General features: G+C 40.0%; 1 protein-coding gene across 3 annotated transcripts; it reads left to right on the top strand.

Annotated features, from left to right (window-relative positions):
* Positions 1–187: 187 nt before the first annotated feature.
* Positions 188–21,047, top strand: MFSD8 (major facilitator superfamily domain containing 8). 3 transcript variants are annotated; one of them, XM_050946495.1, is made up of 12 exons: positions 188–351; positions 4,065–4,156; positions 5,073–5,116; positions 6,873–7,113; positions 7,432–7,545; positions 8,731–8,875; positions 10,699–10,757; positions 12,521–12,629; positions 16,536–16,670; positions 17,311–17,414; positions 17,499–17,758; positions 20,282–21,047. In XM_050946495.1, the coding sequence occupies exons 1-12, from the start codon at positions 269–271 to the stop codon at positions 20,486–20,488; spliced, it is 1,593 nt and encodes a 530-aa protein (XP_050802452.1). In that variant the 5' UTR covers positions 188–268; the 3' UTR covers positions 20,489–21,047. The 3 variants fall into 3 exon arrangements, with proteins under 3 accessions (XP_050802452.1, XP_050802454.1, XP_050802453.1); XM_050946497.1 differs by lacking the exons at positions 17,311–17,414; positions 20,282–21,047 and having other exon boundaries at positions 17,499–17,593; XM_050946496.1 differs by lacking the exons at positions 188–351; positions 5,073–5,116 and having other exon boundaries at positions 4,067–4,156.
* The last annotated feature ends 1,740 nt before the right edge of the window (positions 21,048–22,787 follow it).

Raw genomic sequence — 22,787 nt, 5'->3', positions numbered from 1 at the left:
CTAGCGCCCCGCCTTTCTCTAGCGTCGCACGTGACGCACGCCCGACCGCCGGCAGTAACGGCCGGGAGCGCGCGCGCGCGCATTGCGAGGGGGTCAGGCGCGCCGGAGGCTGCCCGGGATAGCCGGCTCCTGAGCGACGCCGCCGGCAGCAGCGGGAAGAACAGCACCAGCTGGCGCTACAGGCACTACCTGGGGGAGGGGCTGGAGGCTCCATCTCCGCCTGCCTGGTGCCGGCGGCCGGGGTGGGAGCTTGTGTTGGGCCCCAGACATGGCCGCGGTCGCTGCGGATGCCGCCCTCGCTGCCGAAGAGCAGGAGCCTCTGCTCCGCTCAGGAGGGGATGACGAGAGCAGGTAGGGCGCCCGCACCCGCCTTTACAGGCTCCCGGGCCCGTCGGACCCTGCGGCCGCTGGCAGCCCGCTGTAAGGTGGGGACCCCGCCCCGCCAGCACGTGATACTGCCCTGCCGAGCCCGCCCCGGGCACTGCCGCCGCGCCCCAGCCAGCGGAGCTCTGTGCCCGGGACTTTGGTTCAGCCCGGTTGTGCCCAGCTCGCCTGGGTCGGCCAGTGGCAGCGGAAAGCCGGGCTCCCACAGCCGCCCTGGGGCAGAGGCGCGGTGCGGGTGAGAGGCCGAGATTCCCCGCGTCGGCAGCTAGGGTAACTCGCCTAGCGGGCTCCACTGGGTCTGTGGGCTCAGCTTGGCTCCTGCTTGACTGCGTCAAATAACCCAGTTGTGGTATTATATCCCCCCAAAGCCACCCCTCCTGGGATATAGCTCGTAGCAAATTACATCTGTGCCGCTGGCTCATTCCTCCCAGGGGAGGTGAAGTGTAAATCTCTGTCTGTGCGCAGCACTTTGTATCACAGTATCTGTGATATGGTAGCTTAGTGGCAGGGCCAGTGCAAGGATGTTTCATGCCCTAGGCAAAATGTCCACCTTGCGCCCTGCCCCCGAGTCCCCACCTTGAGGTGCCAGGTACTGCGCGGCAGCTCTGGCTCTCTGCCCTGAGGCCCCCACCCGCCTTTACTCACCCCATCCATGCCGTAGCTGATTGGCGCTGCCAGCCTGGGAGGCGGGAGAAGTGAAGTAGTGATGGTGTGCTTAGGGAGGAGGCAGAGCAGGGGTGAGCTGGGAAAGGGAGTTCCCCTGCGTACGGCCCACCCCCCCCCCTTTGCTGCCAAAGAAAATGCTGTCTCCCAAATCCTAGCATCCTGGGCGACCGCCTAGGTTGCCTAATAGGTTGTACCGGCCCTCCTTAGTGCATACCTGAAGCAGTAGCATTCATGTGTACAGATAAGTCCTTAGAAGATAACTATTAATCACTTCCTGAGACAAGTGCTTATTTAAGCTTCAGCCTTTTGCTTTGAGGGTGGGAAAGACATCTGCCAGGTACCACCCAGATACTGTGATCAGGGCTGGATTAATTTTTTGTGGGCACGATGCCAAACATATTTGTAGGCTCCCATCACTATGTGGTTGTGATGGGCCCCTTCCAAGTGTTGGCCCGATGTGATAGCACCGTTGATGCCATAGTAAATGTGGTAGTAACGGGATGGGGATAAAAACATTTACGTATTCAAAACCAAAATAAGATATTTTAAGCCACACTGCGACCTCCATTTAGCCCATAGAGAAAAAACTGGGCTAATATCAGTTTACCCAGAATACCATTGAATTTGGTTTGTTTGGGAGGAGGTTGTTTGTTAGTATTCTCTTTTTTCTTTAAACACTCAGCTCCTGCTTGGGGCCTTGAATACAAGTGCTTAATTAGCACAAATATGAACCATATTAAGCCTGGATGTAGCAGTCAGTGGTGTCACACCTGCATCTCCCCACCACTTCCTCCTCCACCCAAAGTGATGTTGAGTAAATACATTTTCTGAAAGCTCCATTTTCTACTTTGGTACAATAATGTTTACAAAACCTTGGGGCAGAGTGTGGGGAGGAAAATGGCCTGTGCCTATCTTTTGGAGGGAAAAAAGGCCACTGACAGAAAACACATGCTTTACCACAAAGGGGTAGCACAATCCAGTCTCAAGCTCCTACCCCAATCTTCACACTTGGGCTCTCCCCACCGTCCCTCCTACTGTCCCCATCCCACACTACTAACCCCCAACAAAAGCACTCCTCGATCTCCCTGCTACTGCCAACCCCACACACACACTTTCACCCAAGAGCTGTTAGCTCCCTCTCTTCTTCTACCTCCACACACACTGAGCCAACCCCCACCTTCAACCCAGATTCTCCCCTCCCTCCATCTGTCCCCTGTCACACCAACCTCTATGTTAACACCTTGCTTCTACATCCCCACATGGAGTCACCACCAGCTTCCCCATCACACCCCGACTTGCCCCACAACTGCCCCTTTCCCCCAAAACTGGGCTGTGCCCCATCCTCTCCCCAGAGTGCAGGGGGGCAGTTTCTGGGCATTCCCACTGGCAGGGGGCCTGGCAGCCAGCACTGACAAGCTCCACTGTCACCGCCGACACACACACCCCCCACTTCCAGGGATCACAGACAACCAACCCCCACCCTGAAGTGCAGGGTCGAGACAGTGCCCAGGAGCCCCTGCGCATCACATTAGCTGGGAGGCTGCCCCCAGCTCCCCGCTGCCCCAGGAGAGTGGGGGAGACTCGGGTGGGGGGAGCCACGAGCTCCAAGGGGGAGGGGAGCACAGCAGGATTAGTGCTGGGAACCCTCTCCCTGCACCAGACCATTTCCTTGCTTGGGGTTTCTTTTTGGTCTACTCTGACCACTTCAGCTGGGGTGGCTGGTAGCATGGCGCAGGGCATTCTGGGATGAGTAGTGCAGCTGACAGCGCAGGTCCCAGGGCCCCAGCGGAACACAGTGGTGTGCAGACGACAACTCCCAGCACACCTTGCTTCACCAATCCCTTTTGCACCTGTGCACTGTGCTCCCCAGGCTGCTGAGTGTTTCAGCTGGTGCTGGGAAGTTGCTGACTCTCCATATTGCTGGGCTGTGGCCAGGGCTGGATTAACCTTTTGTGGGGCCCCTTCCAAGTGTGCTCCAGTACGTCTGTTAGTATATAAGGCGCCACAGGACTCTTCGTTGCTACAATACATTTAGATCTTTTATCTTGGAAGGATAAAAAAATTAACTTTTCACCAGTTATGTTGTTTGTTTACATTTTTCATTTCACAAAGCTTGGAAATAATGAAAATAGGCTTGTCAGGTTCGCTTTTGATTGTAGTCATTTTCAGTTGTTAGGGTTTCATTTTATTTTTCTTTTAAATACATAACACTGAAAGGGAATGTTTAGTGATCATGATTTAGGCCACAGGCCTATAATCTGTTGCACATAAACCTTTATGTGAGACAAAGGAGTTTGCCTACATGATTGGCATGCAGGATTCAGGGTTTAGGCATAAGCAAACAAAAATCGATCTCACTGATGCCAGTTTTTAGCATGTTGTATGAACGTTGAATTTACTTGTAGAAGAAAAATACAGCATGGGAAAAAGTGCAGTTTTCCAATAGATTTGTCCTTTTGCTATTTTCAGTCCCTGTGGTGCATATACGTGAAAGGCATATCACAGTCTGATTTTTCTCTTGAGTGCTACCACAGTTTAATAGGAAAGCGGGAGCCAAAAAGCAAGTATGTGCTATGATAGGTGATGTGTCTTTCACATCAGCAAGACATACCACAAAATGCAGCAACTCAGAGAGGAAAATACTGAAGGACATATTTATTAGGTATATAATATTGCTGAGCTATATGTGACATTGTGTTATTAACAATCATTAATAGAACATGATAAAATAGGGTAAACATTTCATTTTAGAAAACGTAAGCCTTTTAGCGCATGCTGCTGTTTCATCAAAAGATGAGCTTTGTGTCAGAAACAAATCAATCTCATTTAGAATGTGTGTTTTAAAGTTCTTCAATGAATGGTTAGGAACAATGTAAGCTACAAAATATATATACTATTTGTAAAATTTGAGGTAACCTATGAAAAATGCTTTTGATGTCCTTTAGGCTGAGAAATTCTCAGTGCTAAACAACAAAATGAGATTATTTCTTCTTTTTTTGTTATTCTTGTTCAAGACACGGGAATGTTGTGGAAACTCAACAGCATTATAGGAGTAGGTGGAGGTCCATTCGTATTATGTACCTTACAATGTTTCTCAGCAGTGTAGGTAAGTAATCTTGATATTCATCCAGTAGAATTTTAACACTATTTGTACAATAGATATATTATTTTGATTTGAGAATTCTAAGAAGTCTATATATTAAAACTATTTCTGCTTTCGTACTAGTTATTTTTTATATAACATTTTTATAGATCATAAAAATGCAATGACTACTTGTGAATAGAGAAAATAAGGTTGATGAATTAAAAGGAAGGATAAATAGCAACCGTTGGTATTAAAGAATGAGGATTTCTGTGCGATGTTGGAATACAAATATTGGATTTTAAAATACATATATTTGCAGATGTTTTTCCTCCTGGGGCATCACAGTATTTTTGGTTTCCCTGATATATCAAAATTATCTTTAGCTGCAGGACAGTTTTCTCTTTGACCCCCAGAGCCAAACTCCTTAAAGTGTGAATTCAGTTGATTTCTGGTATCTGCTTATCACACTAATCAAAACAAAAAGTCAAAGATATTAGGATGGTACTTAGATTGATGAAGGATTGAAGAAAGTATTAAATTTAAATGTAAAATTATTTTTTGATACCAGGAAAATCTGTTTCTTTGAGAGCTCTGCTCCCTAATATGGATTGAGGAAAACACCTATATATAGACTTCAGTGAGACCATGATCATACTCTAGGTGTTCAGTGCATTACACTTTTTTACACATCTATGTAGTGTGGTGCCCTTATTTTAACTAAGAGTTCTTCAAACTGAAAAGCAGTTACTGTTCTTTAATTCAGCATGGCAACCATTGTACTTTTGGTTGCTATGTGGAGCTTCAGTTTGAGAATACAAGATTTTAAAAAAGCAGAAGAATCAGCCCCGTTTTACAGTACTTGATTAACGATTACGTGTAGCAATGTAAAATAATTCCAATTCTGTTTTCTTGTTTTTATTTTTTTAATACATCACAGGTTTTTCAATTGTAATTATGTCAGTATGGCCATATCTGCAAAAGGTTTGTGCATTTTAATGATAATGATTAATGATTTTATTTTCTGCTCTATTAGAATATAAAATCACTGTTAGAGCTTTATTGTGGTATATAGGGACTTTACAGTTTAAGGCCCAATCCTTCAACACGCTCTATACAGGAATAGATCTCGTTGATGGACCAGGGACTTATTTATCTAAACTCCCCTAATAGTTTAAACTATTACATTTTCAGTAATTAGTTTTCTGTTTCACACTTCAATCATTTTAGCATAGGAATACTGTATTGCTATTTTTAATGATTGATTCTTATTTCCACGGTAGTAATTTGCACTACCATGTAGCATGTTGATTTTTTTTTTGTACTTTTAATTAAATTTGCAGTACTGTATTTATTTAGAAAAGACTGCCAAAGCAATATGTAGATATAAACGTGAATATCTTGCAGTTTTAAACAGTATTTGAATAAAATCAGGATATTTGGGGATAGGTATTATTTTTCGTTAACTTTATTGAAGTAGGTTCCATTAAGATCCCATTGTGCTAAGCGCTATACCAGGGGTAGGCAACGTAGGGCACGCGTGCCGAAGGTGGCATGCAAGCTGATTTTCAGTGGCACTCACACTGCCTGGGTCCTGGCCACAGGTCCGGGGGGCTCTGCATTATAATTTAATTTTAAATGATGCTTCTTAAACATTTTAAAAAATGTATTTGCTTTACATACAACAATAGTTTAGTTATATATTATAGACTTAGAGAGAGAGACCTTCTAAAAACATTAAAATGTATTACTGGCACACAAAACGTTAAATTAGAGTGAATAAATGAATACTCGGCACACCACTTCTGAAAGGTTGCCGACCCCTGCACTATACAGACACAGAGAGACATGAGGTCTGCTTATAGAATGTACAGTAGAAAACATTACACTTTATAAGAAATTCTAACAATGAAACCAAAATAGTTGTACTAAGTCAATAAGTGGAAGCATATGACTAGACTGAAAATTCCCTCTCCTAGCCTCTGACAATTTTTAACACTACGCATAAAATCTGTCCTTTAATTTACCAATTAATAATGGTTCATCTTATCAGTCTTTAACCATTAGGTGTCCCAATCTTACTTCACTTCAAGTTGTATTGTAAATTGGTAGAAAACTGTAGATATTTTAGATAATTTGTTTTCCCCAAAAGGACTTTTAACAAAGCTGTAAACATACTACATGAATCCTATTTATCTGTGTGTTGGACAAGTTGTCCAGACTTAAAAAAATAACATTTATACAGATAAAAATCCCTGTGTGTCAAGGACTATTATACTCCAATGTTTTTTGCATTGATGAGGGAGAGCCTCATCCTCGTGCCAGTCTCTTTACATCATGTAAAAGGGCTGGAGTGGTGTAAAGGGACACATAGAAGCCTGGTGTTCTCCATTTTAGGAACTGTGGGACGACTTCCTTCCAAAGACCCCCCCCCCCCATAGTCTCCAGCAGAGAGGGCATGCTATGGGTGTGAGGATCATGATGGCAGCATGGGAAGACTGCTGTGACAGCCTCTCACTGAAAGTTATGCAGGGGGTCTCTCTAGCCTCTGGAGCATTTCAGGTTCAGGAAGGTGGCTTAAAGCTGCATTAGTGCCCTCTGACCCTTGGCTCTAAGCTCTGCACTTCAGCAGTATAGCACAGAATCTTACATGTTGTAGGGTACTGATTCCAAAATTGTTTTTGTTGATATGATGAATAGCACACTGTAATTTTTAAAATCACTTCACTTGTTTCTGCAGATTGATCTGACAGCAGATGCAAGTTTCTTGGGATGGATTATTTCTTCATACAGTCTTGGGCAAATGATAGCCTCACCTCTGTTTGGTTTATGGTCCAATTACAGGCCAAGAAGAGAACCACTTGTTGTTTCAATTGCCATTTCTGTGGCTGCTAACTGCCTTTATGCCTATGTCCATTTACCTACTTCACACAACAAATACTATATGCTGGTTGCTCGTGCCCTTGTGGGGTTTGGAGCAGGTAATTGCAACAGAATTTAAACTGCTGAAGATTAATTAATTTTGTTTGTGTCTTTCTTAAGAGAGGACAAGCTTTACGGTTATGTTAAGCAAAATAATTTATTAGGCAAATAATATCTTCCCAAATGATTAACACAGGTAGTTATCTAACACTGTGTACAGACCTGCAAAATTACATACTTTCTTGTGTGCATATAATAGGGAAACATTGAGTACATTAGCAAACTGCTTGTTTGGTACATAAGAGGGGGGTGGGGGAGGAATTGAACTTACTGTGACTGGAGATTTAAATGTATCATTCTGATTTTTTTTTTTTTAGGAAATGTAGCAGTAGTTAGGTCATACATAGCTGGTGCCACTTCTCTTACAGAAAGAACTAGTGCCATGGCCAACACCAGTGCTTGTCAAGCAATAGGATTCATACTAGGACCAGGTACAACGTCTCTTATTTCCTTATTCCTCCAAAACAAATCACACTCCTTTTGTTATTTAGGAGAAAATCAGACATTAAGTTTGAGGCTGGGAATCTCCTCTGCAGCAGTGTGCACAAAAATGAGCACGTTTTGTCATAATATTAAACTGAATATATTAGCATAATCCTGTGGTTTATTCATAAGTAGCTATGCAGATATTAGCTCCAAAAAAGTCTAATTGTTTGAGAACAGTTCTGTTCACATAATTTTGGTGGCAATTTACCAGGTGTAACTGGATTAACAAAGTAGGTTTGGACTGTTACTTCCATTGCTAATTAGTTGATGGTGTTCAGAAAATGAAATGGAAAAAAAAAGGCATCTCTGCAATGCTTCAGCAGCTACTGGCCCATAAAGTCTCTGCAAACTAGCGGTATCTTATTTAGGGTGATGAGAGTTTGGCATTGAGTGCCTGTGCAAGCCTGACCTTATTCCATAGGTAGCTAAAGACTCCACCTTGCCCAATTACCATAGGAAATTATGGCTGTTGAGCATGTTTAGTACATCTCCTTATGTCTCAGGGGGTGAGAGTTTTCTGTGGGTGGCCAGCTGTCAATCAACCCTGGAAGTAGCATTAAAGAGGCTACACAACCAGAGAGGCAGTCTCCCTGAATGACTCACATACAGGGTGCATTCTTCTTTCCCATTCTCCATTTTGACAGACACTCAGCCAAGTTCCTGATAATCATAGGCTAGGCAGGAGAGGAGCTTTTACATATCTTCACACACTCTTGTTCCCACTCATCACCTGTTTAGTGTTTAATTTTTTTTTTTGTCTGTTTCCCTTCTGTTGGGCCTAGCAGAAGGGATACCCCCATCCCATGCTAGGACATCCCTATAGATGGGTAGATAGAGTAACCACATCCAGTTCAACTATAGAGAATCACAAGTAGATGGTAGGTGTGGAGCTAGGTAATTTTCCTTTCGTGGTCTTATGCAGCTGACTGACTTGTTCTTAGTGTCACAGTGCTGTTTATTGAGAGATTCATATGGCTTTCTGGGGATTGCAAGTTCTACAAGCTGCATGTATTTCAAGATAGTTAGGATCCCATTGGTATCCATCAGATGACTGTGCACTGGATTCCCCAAAGATAATGCATTAATAATTTTAATGTTTGAATTTCCTGAGGTAGTTTTTTTATCTTAAGTTTTTCAGACTTGCTTCTCTCTGATTGGAGAAAAAGGAGTGACATGGGAAATAATTGATCTCCAGGTGAACATGTACACAGCACCAGTTCTACTGGGAGCTCTCCTAGGAGTTATTAATATTATTCTAATCTTTGCTATGTTCAGGTAATTAAATAGAAACTAAAAAATTTTGTTTTTTGAATATTGTGGATAGTTTGTTATGGATACTTCCAATTCTGTTGAAAATTATCTTTGGCTACTTATCAGAATAAAATCCACTGAAATTATAAGAGTAAAGGATAGAATTTTCAAAAGAACATAGCGATAATATGACTGCTATTTTAAAGAACTAGAATAATAATATTTACCTATTGAGCACGTACATTAAAAATATAAAGCCTTGTATTATTCAAAGTGGCTAGCTTCTGTGACTCATGCATCCTCACTTTTTAGTAAACAAAACTTAGTGATGTATGGTTGAGATACAAACCAATAAAAGCAAAATGTTATGATACTAGTGTCAGTAATTCAGCCCTGATAGACCTAGCAGATAGAATTTGAAATGCATCTAGGTCTCTGCCCAGTTCTTTGGCGCAGGGACTGTCTTTATTTTTATGTATCGCATGGTGCTCTGCACACTTTGACAATGAACGAATAATTGAGACGTGTATTTGTCATGTTTCCAGCAAAACTTACCCCCTTTCCAGAGATGGAGTTGAAGTCCATCCGGTCTCATTGCCCTGTGTAGCAATTTTGCTTGTGAAGCTTCTGCAGTAGGCAGAGTTCTTCACTGGGGCCCCAGTTCAGGAAAATCCTTAGTGCCATGCTGTAACTGCTTTTTTAAATCTTTGCTTAGCTTTTACTCAGGGAATAAATATAAAAGGGCCATATGACTTAAAGCATATCTTTGTGGCTATCATTTCTGAAAAAAAGCCCAGCATGAGACATGAAGAGATGCCATGTGCCCCAAAGGTTACTTACCCCCTCATTCTGAAGATACAGCTGATGGAGAGGGAGGCCTCCTGTAGTTTTCTGTTCAGGTGGTTTGTGCCACCAGAATATTTGAGATTAGGGTGCATTCAGCAGAGTAGCAACTCCAATGGAATCAGAAGGTTCCCTGCTCCCTCCTTCTTCCAGATATGTATGGATAGTTGGTTCTTACCACATGTTGTTGTGCTGGAAAGTTATTCCAGGCTTAGTGCTATAAGACTTTTCAATAGTTTGAGTAGCCGCAGCAGGGGGAGAGGATTGGACTCAGCATACAGAGTTATCGATATGCGGCATGCAGGAAACTCATTTACATTCCTATGTATCTATACTTCCCTGCTGCAGAGCTCACTTTATTTTGTATATTGCCATTTTGATGCATATGTGCTAACTTGGCTGTGAAATGGGATAACCTATTCAATATATGTGAATTTGTAGAGCCATTCCCACCATAGAAAGCCACGCAGAATTTTAACTGAACAGAACCAATATCTGAAATCACTGTATTGTGCACCCCTGAGAAAGGATCCTATGTTCTACAGTACAAAGGCACAGCAATGTGGACTCAAATATGTTGGGCCAGTCTCAGGGCCCGATTCATGAAAGCAGTTAAGCACACACTTAAATTTTTTTTATAAATAGGGATGCTTTCCTGAATTGCGGCCTTAAATCCGAATTTTGCTAGTTTTTTTTTTTTTTTTTAAATATGGTGGCTTTATACTTTCAGATTCTGTTTTTAAATACGTCTTGAATAGATGGGACAAAAAACTGAGTGCCACATTAACTTCACAGAGGATCATCTATAAATGGGCTTAGATAGTATCCAGACTGGTATAGATTGCAGTGAAATCTCTTAAGGTATGCACGTAGTGTTTAAAAGTGTGAAGACTAGTTAAGATACAAGATGGTACCATTTATTTATTATTAGAAATGTAACTGGCTTAGTACAAAAGAAATGAATTGGGTAAACTGTACTAATGAAAACAATTTTCAATCTTTAGAGAACATCAAGTGGATGACATAGGAAGACCGTGCAAAAGCATCAATTTTGAAGCAGAAGGTAGTATTTTTCTTCGAAAACTGACACATTCTATGATACTTTATAACAATATGATAGTAAATTAAAGTGTTTTTTATTAGTCAACCCTGAATTTAGAAATACTACAAAGGGTGGTGGATTGAACAACTCAGAATTAGTAATGGGATACAGAACCGTCTGTCTCCAGATTGACTGAAATCTGGCCCAAGCTGGTAATGAAACAGTTATTACCATCGAGACATTTTGGTGATAGTATATGTGGGATGAGCTAATGATCAAGTACAGTTCCTTCTAAATTTGTCGCCTTCTTCTGACAGTCTCAATGGAGACCAAGGATTAAATTGACGTGGAGACTGAACTGCTTGTTCCAACTGATCACATAATGATACTCTTATCAGCTACACCCAGCCACCATTTGTATACATAATTTTGTGTGATGTTGTGCAGTTTTACTGTGTATGAGCCATAATTTACAGAGTCCTATTAAAATCAATGTTACACAAGTCTAGGTTTAAATTAGAGGTAATATATATAAGTTAAATTGATAACCAATTCACATACAGTTCTTGCTGCACAAGGTGCAGCTCCTACCTACCCTACAATATGTACCATACAGCATTTGTGTACCCTGTTATGCAAAGTTCAATTTTTTAAAATGGTGTGCACATCCCATTCACTTGTATAGGTTTATACTATCTTAGGAAAAATGACAGCTAATCATAAACCCTCTTTTAAAAGGAAACATTATATTGGTAATTTAACCATTTCAGTGCCATATATTATAGTTTTCTATATTAAGTTATAACAGATCATTGCAAACAATCAGAAAATCAGTTTTTATCAAATGTAAACAAAAATCATTGAAATCTACCATTTCTGCCATGTTGAAAATTTATTGTGGAGGTTGTTGCTGGGGCCCTTTGTTGCTTGGGAATTCATCTGTGGGATATAGAGCTTTGGAGAAGCTGATTAAGAAACAGATTCTCTATTTAGTGTGATCTTCAATATTTTCCAGGATTACTTAATATTTGTCCCTCACAAATAAGAAGAAATCAACAGTAATTTACATATTTTCTAGGAAATGGTGAATACTCTCTCCACCATCATTCATATCATGCTCACTCTTAAGCCAGAGCCAATTTTTTAAATGCCAGTCAAGGGGAATTGAAATGTAAATCCTTCTTTAAAAAATAAAATAAAATAATTTACTCCCAAAAAATGTCTATACCCAAACCCAGAAAGATTCATGTCATGGGGCGTGGCTCCTCTCCTGCCTTCTTCCTGTGGAAACTGCACAGCCTCCCATGGTTGTGTCATCAGAGTGTCCTTTTATTTTGAGTTCCCTCCATCCATTTCACAGGAGTCCTTGTCAACAATGTATTTACAATGTTAACCTAGCTTTTGGCCCTCTCACCAGCGCCTGAGGGGAATGGAGGTCTCCCACCTCTGTGTGCCTAGGTTCAGCTAGCCCTTTTCCTCCCTCTCCTTTGTTGGCATTTCCTTCCTGTCTCTTTATCAGCCTTGGGCTGATGGGGTAATTGGCTCCGTATACCATCCAACCAGCCAGCCTGATTGACTAATTTACCCCCATCAGCTTCCTTGAGAGGAACTAAGTAATAACTGAATGATCAGGCTCTCCTGTTTGCACCCTGCATTCTGTCACAATTGTAAATTACGCATAATATTATTAATACTTGTAGCCACAGAGTAACATTAGAGCTTATTAATTGAATTGTAAAACTTCTTAATTTCAAAATTTAGTTCATTCTTATGTTTCTTTACAGAAAGTGATTATGTGGATCAGGATGCCCAAGGGAACATTGACCAGGTTGCTGTTGTAGCAACCAACATTCTCTTTTTTGTCATCTTGTTTGTTTTTGCTGTCTTTGAAACGTAAGTCTACCAATTTTCTCCTGTTACTCATTAGTTAATGTTTATAAAGTTCTTTGAAGAGATAAAGTGCTCATCGGCTTTTCTGTTGCACTTATTACCATAACGAAATATTTTGGAAATATAAGTAAGCATTATCTCACCTCATCAAAAGCAAGCCATAATTAAAATTGAGTTGTATGATATCTTCCATTTAGTGTGACACATCAATTTAACACATAGTATCACTGTGTAGTACTTTTATATAAGGAACCGTTATATTTAAACTTTTGAATGAAATGTAAACACAAATTGCTGAATATTTGTGGCTATTGAAGATTTCATTGTGCTCCTCACACAAGTTGAGATGTAAACCCCATGTCACATCAGATTTCAGTAGAGGTAATTTAATTCTATCAACCAAATCTCTGCAAGGGAAATAATATTTTCAGTTGGATACATTGTCCTTTACCTCCTGTCCTAAAAATTGTGTAGCCCTGTAGTGCATTTGTAAATGGCTAGTGCATTCCACTTCAGACTTGTTTCAATAGTGGTTGAAGTGATTCTTATATATAGGTGCAGTTTGCAAAGTACTTTGGTATCCTTTAGGATTAAAGTATCTAGCTATGTTAAATAAGAGATGTGACTGCAGTGTATAAACCTAAACTTGAAAAAGGACAAGTCAGTGCTTAACAATAATAATAGGGGGATTTCCTAGACGAATGAGGGAAAATAAGAAAATGTAATGTACATCTTTTCAGGGTGACTCTTGTACATTAAAATGGGCAAACTGACATAATTTTGAAGGAATAAGCTTGGGTACATAATTTTGAAGGAATAAGCTTGTGTGCAGAATTTTGAGCTATAATATCACGTATTTGACATTTCTGTTCCCTACTGAGTATGTCTTATAAAAATGTATTTGATATTTATAAAACATCTCCATTCGGACTTCAGTTTGACAAAGTGTAGCAGTTTTTCCTGTATACAGTGGAAAAATTACGTGATTTTTTTTTAAATGAACATAAGTGGCTGCATGCAATAGAACTCTGATGGATCTTAAGTTTGCTTTTTTCACTGGCGAAGGTTGGGAGTGCTATATGGAAACAGAATTGCAAAGCATAATTTTGATGGCAATAGTGTCCAGCCTTTCTTGTTAGATCGAAGATCACTACAATTGAAGATCATTTGATGGAATAGAGTGAAGGGAAGGGAAGGAGAAGAAATGAATGGGGGTGGATTTTAGTAAGTGAACATCTATTTTACCCCAGTGGCAAAGGGGCTGGTGACTACAACATAATGGCCAAATTTTCTTTGCTTTGTGAAAGGAAACAAATGCACATCTGTTAGGGGGCTTATTCCTTTACCCTCTCACTTCCGTGGTCCTTCTCATATGAACAGAGAGCAACAATACCCAAAGTCCAAAGGTGCAAACAATTCAATGTTTATTGGGGTGAACTTTCAGCAAGCATGATTCCAGTTGCCTTCCTTAGTGTTCCTCTTCCCAGCTCTGGCACTACAGAGCCTTGCCTGTGTCCCTGTTTCTGTTCCCATCCCCTGTTCCCATTTCCCCCATTCCCAGTCCCTGTTCCCATTCCCCCCCCCTTACTTCCTGATTTACTGCAGACTATATAGTAAAACTTGAGTTCTGCTTAGCTATACCTTAACCAATCACTTTACTGAAATTTAACTAACCAATTCTAACATATTGTAACATGGTTCTCTAACCAATTATATCCCACCACCTTAATTAGTTTACACTCAGCAAAATTAATTATACAGCAGACAGAAACAATTACAGAACCAGACAGAGACCATGCAAATAAACATACAAAACAATACAGAAGTGAGGATTTTACAACTACATTTATACACACATAGGGGTTCTCCCGCTGTGTCTATTGATAAGTGAGGTCTTACCAGACAGAAGACTATCAAAATAAATTTCCTTTTACATGTTTTAGGCTCTTTCCTTTCTCTGGAGGTGATAGATCGGATCACCTTCCTAACAGCCCCAGATTGCCTTATTTCAATATGACTAAACAGGGCCTTAGACTGTCACAGTGAGAGAAGGCCCTTACACGGATAGACAATGATTTTGATTCTTTCTTTTATACCTCTATAACTAGCTAAGTGATAAAAATACACCTCAATTCTTAAAGTATAGGCCTTTGCAGACAGGCCTGAATATCTATATCCTAACACTCCACCTCTTTTTTTTTCTTTTTCTTTTTGGGATCCTCCTGCCAGGTATCCCTGGAAAAGCAGAGGACATATGGCAACACGTTTCCTGATAGGGCCATGCATCAAGGTGGAAGGGGTCGATATTCCATTTGTCCCACTGCCCCTTGTGTAGTACAGTGCCCTGCACCTTCTCTCATATGGGCACACCACACCTATTTCAATTAGTGTTCCAGACTTCCCATTATATTGGGCCCGAGAAGGTTGGGTCCGGGTTGTCTTGCACACTGCGGGGTGGAGAGGGCGTACTACATTACTTATAGGTTATTTTTGTATGCAACGTAACACAAGTACAGTTAACAATACACAATTCACAGCAACACCAAGTCCTCACCACTGCAGTATGGTCCACTATCTGAGCTACCACCAAAACACTGCCTCTTCTCCTTTGACTGGATCAAGATTTTAATATGTTCAGTTGTTGGCAATTGCAACAAGCTGCCCCTGCAGGTTTTGCATGCTTTTGTTCACATTATAAGTCCCCTGAATGTTCACAGACAAATGGGTTATTGTCCAAACCAACTTAACCACTTGGTATGGAATCAGGCAGTGCCCTGGTTCGATTATTTACAGCAATAAGATTTACAGATTTATTTGTGAACCAAAGTCCAAATAGCAGCATAGAGATGTGTGTAGTTTGGTTAGGGGCTGGTGTAATTATGCCCCCTATAATATGTACATTTTTAGCAAAACACCTTATACACAGTACACCCAATTGTCCACCCCTTGCCATAGGCCATTGATTCTGCTCCTCCATAGTCATAGGAGAGGGGCACATTTAAACATCATCTTTGATTTACACCATTTTACACACTCCTTCATTGATTTCCAGTGAGCTCCTCCCCTTCTCATTATTTATATCCTAACAATATCCCATTAACAGTAACTACAGCTGTATAGCTAAAGCTTGAACACCATAAATAAGTTACTGTTCAGCCTTAAATATTTATCTTTTACATGCAAAGATCCAGATTTTTCTCTCCATTTTATTAGTTGTACAGCACCATGAATCTATTGAAATAATTCATGTTACATCAGTGTAGAATTGGTATAATGGAATGGAATGTCAGGCCCAGAGGATTTGTTATAAGTAATGCATCACAAAATGATGTTATAAACAGTGTACATGTTCTTGTCTGTTTGTCAGCAGGGAAGGCTTCTGTATGACCATATCTGATGACACCCGCGGGGGCATCTTAATGCGCCTGCATCCTGGCCCCCGGAAAGCACCTGCCGAAATGCCGCCAAATTTCAGCGGCATTTTAGCGGGGACGCCTCTCGATGGCGGCACTTGGCGTCGACAAGTGACGTCATCGAAAGGCGTCGCCCCCAAATTTTGGCGGGGACGCCTCTCAATGACGCCGCTTGCTGTCGACAAGTGATGTCATGCTGACGACATGCACCATAGATTCATGGTGCATGTCGACAAGTGACGCCCCCAAATTTTGGCGGCGACACCTCTCGATGATGTCGCTTGTCCACGGCAAATGGCGTCATCGAGAGGCGTCGCCGCCGAAATGCCGCCGAATTTCAGCAGGTGCTCCACCGCCGCAGTGGTCCTTCATCTGGCGCCCGCCAGACGAAAAGGTTGGGGACCACTGCTATAGAGAATAAATATATGGATGATGCTGTTCTGGGATAATCTTTGTACAGGTTTTATTAATGTCTCTCTTATTTTTTACTGCCTAGCATAGCTACTCCATTGACAATGGATATGTATTCCTGGACCAGGAAAGAAGCAGTTTTTTATAATGGAATAATCCTTGGTGCAATTGGCATTGAATCAGTCATTGTCTTCATGGTGGTTAAAGTAGTTTCTAAGAAGTAAGTCACTCATCAGGTTTTTGCTCTTGTTTATCTTAATGTAAACAGACAGGAAAATGTTTATCTTCACAAAAGTCTGGAGAACTTTAGGTCAAGTATTCATTATCTGAATCAAATTCTGCTCATCTTATTTTAGCAAATGATAGCAATGTAGGGGCTACAAGGGGACCTCTAGAGATCACCTAGTCTGGCCCCCTGCCCTGATAGGATTAAGTATACCTAGAACATCCCTGATAGGTGTTTGTCTAATTTGTTCTTAAACACCTCAAAGAACTGGGATTCCACAACCTACCTAGATAACTTGATCCATTGCTTAACTATCCTTATAGTTAAAAAGGTTTTCCTCATATCTTACCTAAATCTCCCTTGCTGCAAACTGAGCAGATTACTTTGTGTCCTGCTCCTGGTAGATATGAAGAGCAATTGATCACTGTCCTTTTTAGAACAACCTTTTACATATTTGAAAACTGTTATGTCTCCTTTATGCCAAATTCTTTGAACCAAATAGTTCCACTTAAGTCATTGGGACTGGTCATATGAATAAGTTGTACAGGATTTGTATTTGTGTCTAGTAGATTATTTTTAGATACATTTGGTCATGAATATGTATTATTTAGTTATAGTTTTCATTATTCAACAGGACTGGTGAGCGTGCTACACTCTATGGAGGCCTACTGATTATCTTGGTTGGATTCTTTATCTTGTTACCTTGGGGGAAAAAATTACCAAATATCCAGTGGGAAGGTATAATTATAAATAACACTAAACTGTAGTCTAAGCATTTAATTAACATCTTTTTAAAATGGGATCCCTTGCTTAATTTCACAGATATAAAGAATAATTCTGTTCCCAGAATCATCTTCAATGAAATGTTTACACCTTTCTGGAAGCTCCAAACAACACAACTACCATCCAATCACACAGTAGAGCCAACAGGATGCTCTGTTGTGCAGCCCTGGTGCCTGTACACTCCATTGATCCACTTGGCTCAGTATATAACCTCTGATATACTGATAGGATTGGGCTATCCAGTCTGTAACGTCATGTCCTATACTTTATACTCAAAAATTCTAGGACCAAAACCTCAGGTAAGAATGAAAGCTAGGGAATTTGTTCAGATTTTGCTGTTACTGTAACATGTATACTTGATGTCATAGTTTGTTCCATTGGTCTTTTGATCAAAACTGCTTTGTTGGTTATGGGATGAATCGTCTTGTTTGTTAGACATTTGAAAACAATGAATGCGTATAACTTTTTCTACTTTTGAATGCTCTTTATCAACACACAACATACCCATTTAAAACATCTGCTGAATAACTTTTTTTAAAGAAAAGTTGTGAAAGAAAATTTTGACTCATAGACCAGAATGATCAGTTAATCTAACTTGCATATCCCAGGATGCAGAACTTCACCCAATAATTCCTGCACTAGACACTTATCTTGTGGTTGAACTAGAGCATATTTTTTTAAAATAGCATCAGTCTTGTTTGTATAGCATCTAGCACAGTGGGATCCAAGTCCATGGCTTGGGATCCTATGATTATAGTAGTAGTAAGTGATGGACAATCCAACAGCTCCCTAGATAAGCTGTTCCTGTGATTAATTATCTTCACTATTAAAAAATGTGCACTGTACTTATCTAGTTTCAGCTTCCAGACATTAGATCTTGTTATGCCTTTGTCTGCTAGATTAAAGATCCTTCCATGGTCAGAAATCTTCTCCCCATGTAGGTATTTATAGACTGTGAACAAGTCACCTCTTAACCGTCTCTTTGTTTAGCTAAATAAATAAAATTTCTTAAATCTTTTACTGTAAGCCAGGGTTTCCTGTCCTCTAATAATTCTTGTGTTTCTCCTCTGAGCCCTCTTCAATTTTTCAACATCCTTTTTTGAAATGTGGATAGCAGAATTGGATACATTATTCCAGTAGTGGCATCGCAAATGCTGTATTGGTCATGCATCCAAGAATCTTGTAAGCTCGCTTTAGCCACAGCATCAAACTATGAGCTCATGTTTAGCAGTTATCCACCATGGCCCCTAAGCTCTTTACAGAATTACTGGTTTCCACAATATAGTGTCACATCCTGTAAAAAGCACCTTCCTTTTTTTGTTCCTAAATGTATGTTATTTACTTCAGTATATCAAACATATTTTATTAATGGAACTAAAGGTTCATTTGCTCTTAAGGCATAGGAAATAGCATTATGGAGAGCTAGATATAGAGTATTGGGTTTTTTTTCTGTCTCCACACACATCTAATTAACACATTGGGTCTAGCTTCCAAAGGTACAGGTATGTGAAGTCAGACTTCATAGGTTTCCTTCATGCAGTTGGGCCACTTCAAAACACTAGCAAAAATGCAAAAGTAGCAGTTGGTTTTCTACACCTGTGCTTCCACTTGAAAGATTAATTTTAAATATCCTGGTCTGAAAATTGTGAAGTCACCAGGTGCCACATGGTATTCAGCAGTTTTGTCTAGGAATGGGAGGAAGGATAGGAGACAGAATGATAGTTGTGTTTTTAATAAGATAATTGAGTTTGGCAGGTTTGATGTTTTCAGTTCTTCTTTGAGTGATTGCACATGTCCATTCTACTTCAGGTGTGTACATGCCCTGTGCACCAGTCAGATTTTTCCCGGGGCGACGTGTATCCTGAACAGCCCAATGTTGCTGCATGGTGGCTTAAAGGGCAGAGTCGCCCCAGACCCACCTCAGTTCCTTTTTACTGCCCAGGATTGGTAGTCAGAGTTGTCTTGCATTCAGGACATCTAATTTTTTTAAAAATCTGATTGTTTTAATTGCATTATGGCAGTACATTGCAGTAATAACTATTTGGATATTTTCCTTAACACTGAGAGAGGTAGCTACCTTTCACTTCTGCAGCCATAGCTGTAAGAAGAATTCGTTAAACTTGCTGCTTTTGCCAACAATAAAGACATTCTGCAACAATAGAGAAATCTCCCGTGATCTTAACTTTTTAAAATTTAGTAAAAGTCCTTTCATGAAAAGGAAAAAAAAAATTACACAAGAAGGCGAGAACTTCAATCTATTGATCCCAAGACTTTCCTGTAATTTTTATGATTATTTTGGACTATGACATTGTTATATCTAAATATGTTAATCATTAGTGCGGGGGAACATCATTCACACCAGTGAAGCAATATGAAGAATAAATATGAACATGAATATGTCTATGCTATCAAAAGGAGTAGATTTAGATAGCTGCAATTTATTCAGTTCCCTCCTTTAGCGCCATGATGCCTGTAAAGCACTAGTAGCTTACAGTGGCTAATCAGGTGGTAAACTGAGATCACTGCTTACTGTAGGTAACTTGCTTCCTTTATCTCTACCTTTTCTTGTTTTTTCGCATCCATCTGTTGCATCTTACCATAAAATAGATCTTTCAATAGGAACTTGTCTTTTTACTGTATCTGTCTCCAGGCATCTGATTATGACTGCTTATCTTTTATTGCTTTAAAAAAATCCCAAGTAATGGACATAGACCAAAGGTCCAGGAAAATGAGTAGTGTCTTTCCTGATATCTTATATACGTTTTCTGTTGTAATTAGAGTAACTCATGAAAATGAACTCATTTTTCTTTGATCCTTTTCAGGGTATCTACATGGGCTGGTTAACTGCCTCTGGAAGTGGAGCACGTATACTAGGCCCAGTGTTTGTGAGCCAAATATATACTCATTTGGGACCTCGTTGGGCATTCAGCTTAATCTGTGGAATAATTATATTCTCTCTCTTAGTCCTGGAAGCAGTGTACAAGAGACTTACTGCATTTTCAGTCAGATATGGAATGATGCAACAGTAGATTTATTTTTAGCTATGTAAAACGAAAATCAGAAATATTTAATTGTCTTGTTTTTAATCAAGGGTGCCTCAGTACAGGCCTATAGAGCTGTACTTGTAACTGAGCAGTGGAGCCTGTGAAGCAGGCATAGCCTAATCACTAATACATCTTGATTAATGTAATTATGCGAAGATTACATTCTTCCTTGATAGCAAAAGTGGAAAAGCTATGTTTGACCACAATGCAGTGCTAGGGTAGTGCATGCTGGAGTTTATAGTTTCCAAAAGTGTCAGACCTTTGTGTTAAATGAAATGGCAACCGTAGGCCCTAGTTGTAGGAGTATAGTGGCCATATTGTAAGCACACCCTTTTTAAAAAGAAAAAAAATGCTGCCTTGATTCTGTGAATCAGGATTACTAAAGCTCTTTGTAACTATAAGCTTGACTGAACCACGTACACTTTGAATCAAAACACCTACCTCTTTTAATCAAATAAGTGAATGTTTGTTTTCTGACATGCAGCTTGTTTCAGTGGATTAACCAACAGCTAATAGGAAAAATAAACATTTTGTTCTAACAAGATACCTGTAATTTATTGTGAAATAGATGCGCATGGCAACTATTCAAAATATTCAAACAGCTTTGAGTGATTTAAACTAAAAAAACTGAGGCTGGGATTTTCACAGGAACAGCTTTGAGTTTGGTGTCTAACTCCCACTGAATATTAATAGGTTTTGGGTAGCTCTTTTCCTGTGAAAATCCCAGTCTAAAATGAGTTATTTGCAGATCATGATTTAATGCATAAAAGTTCAAGAATGTGATTTATATAATTACACAAAGTTATGAAAAGACATCAAATCAGATTCAGTAATGGATAAGAATTATTCATTCTAAACTGTATTTCAAACAGAAGTATCCATCTGTAGCTGAAATTAGAGCCATGGCTGCTCTTGAGTATGTCTAACTGTATGCTGATTTTAGCGTAATTGAGTATCTATAAGCCAAGGTTAGAACACAGACTACTGAAATATTATTACTTTAAATGCTGACTGAAGGGAGGTCATAAAATTTCTGTTCCCTCTGCAGAATCAAGATCATTTAAAATAGGAAAGGAGCTTGCACTCGAAGCTTCTGTACTACAGAATAGGATACTTTAAGCATTCCAGCACCAAGTAGCTAATAAAATAACTAATGTGAAGAGTTCTCTTGAGAGAAGAGCTGTGAAATGGTAATTGAGATCTTCTGTGTTTAGAGGGCCGCAAACTAATGACCCACCTTTCTGATCAAAGCCAAGAGTAAGTTATAGCTTTTAAAGAGGAATCCTAAAATATCAGGGTTGGAAGGGACTTCAGGAGGTCATCTAGTTCGATGCCACTGCTCAAAGCAGGACCAATCCCCAGACAGATTTTTACCCCAGTTCCCTAAATGGCCCCCTCAAGGATTGATCTCACAACCCTGGGTTTAGCAGGCCAGTGCTCAAACCACTGAGCTATCCCTCCCCCCATGACCCTTTGGTTTAGCTGGCCTATCAGAAAAGTATGTTAGCCATTTGTGGTCTTGAATAGTAACAGGGCAGCTGTAATAGAGCATCTCAAAGGTTTCTTTGACCTGAGAAGCAGCGACTTCAAATGCAGCAACGGTTAAGTAATGTCATCTTTCCATTTTCAGTCATCAAGAAGAGAATGCTTAACAGGACTGAAACTTAGAATAAAGTGAGTAAAAAAAAAAATCTGAGCAGAAATGAGACTTGACTTTATCTTAATGGCTGAGATTTGTAGACATCAAAACTCCATCCAGTACATACAAAAGCTTCCTGTTTTCCCAATAAACTTACCACTAAAAGGAGAATTGAACAATACAATAAGATGAAGAGGGACATTGCATTACCTGCCGTTAATTTGACACTTGATCTAAAACAGATGCTACTCCTAGTCATGAGAATTTTTCAGGACAAAAAGGTAAGTTGCAATGTTACAGGGAGATAGGCTGAGTGTTGAAAAGTGCATTTCCTAATATGCAGAAATGGTAAAACTTAAGTGTTTTGTGATTTAAATTGCTAGGTATTCTACCCTTCTATTAAATATTGCAAGAGTCTTGTTTTTGTTTCACAATACCATGAATAATTCTGAAAGATTTGTACACTGAATAAGTGAGTAGCTTAAAATAACTTTTTACAGTTAAAGGAATTTTAGAGTTAACCAAAAAATTAATGCTTTCAAAGTAAAGCTTCTGAATAGATACAAATATCAGATGATTAAAACCCATTCTCTAAAGCACAAAGGCCCCTGCATATATCTTTTAATCAAGAGGCTAATTGGTTTC

Source organism: Gopherus flavomarginatus, chromosome 3 (assembly GCF_025201925.1).
Source record: "Gopherus flavomarginatus isolate rGopFla2 chromosome 3, rGopFla2.mat.asm, whole genome shotgun sequence".
NCBI lineage: Eukaryota > Metazoa > Chordata > Testudines > Testudinidae > Gopherus > Gopherus flavomarginatus.
Note: the sequence above shows the minus strand (reverse complement) of the source record. Positions and strands in the feature narration are given on the sequence as shown.

Excerpts from the sequence above, each read along its gene's own strand:
- MFSD8 (XM_050946495.1), top strand. The coding sequence starts at position 269 with ATGGCCGCGGTCGCTGCGGATGCCGCCCTCGCTGCCGAAGAGCAGGAG. Across the intron at positions 352-4,064 it reads GGAGGGGATGACGAGAGCAG|ACACGGGAATGTTGTGGAAA; the intron begins GTAGGGCGCCCG and ends TTCTTGTTCAAG. Across the intron at positions 12,630-16,535 it reads GTTTTTGCTGTCTTTGAAAC|CATAGCTACTCCATTGACAA; the intron begins GTAAGTCTACCA and ends TTTACTGCCTAG.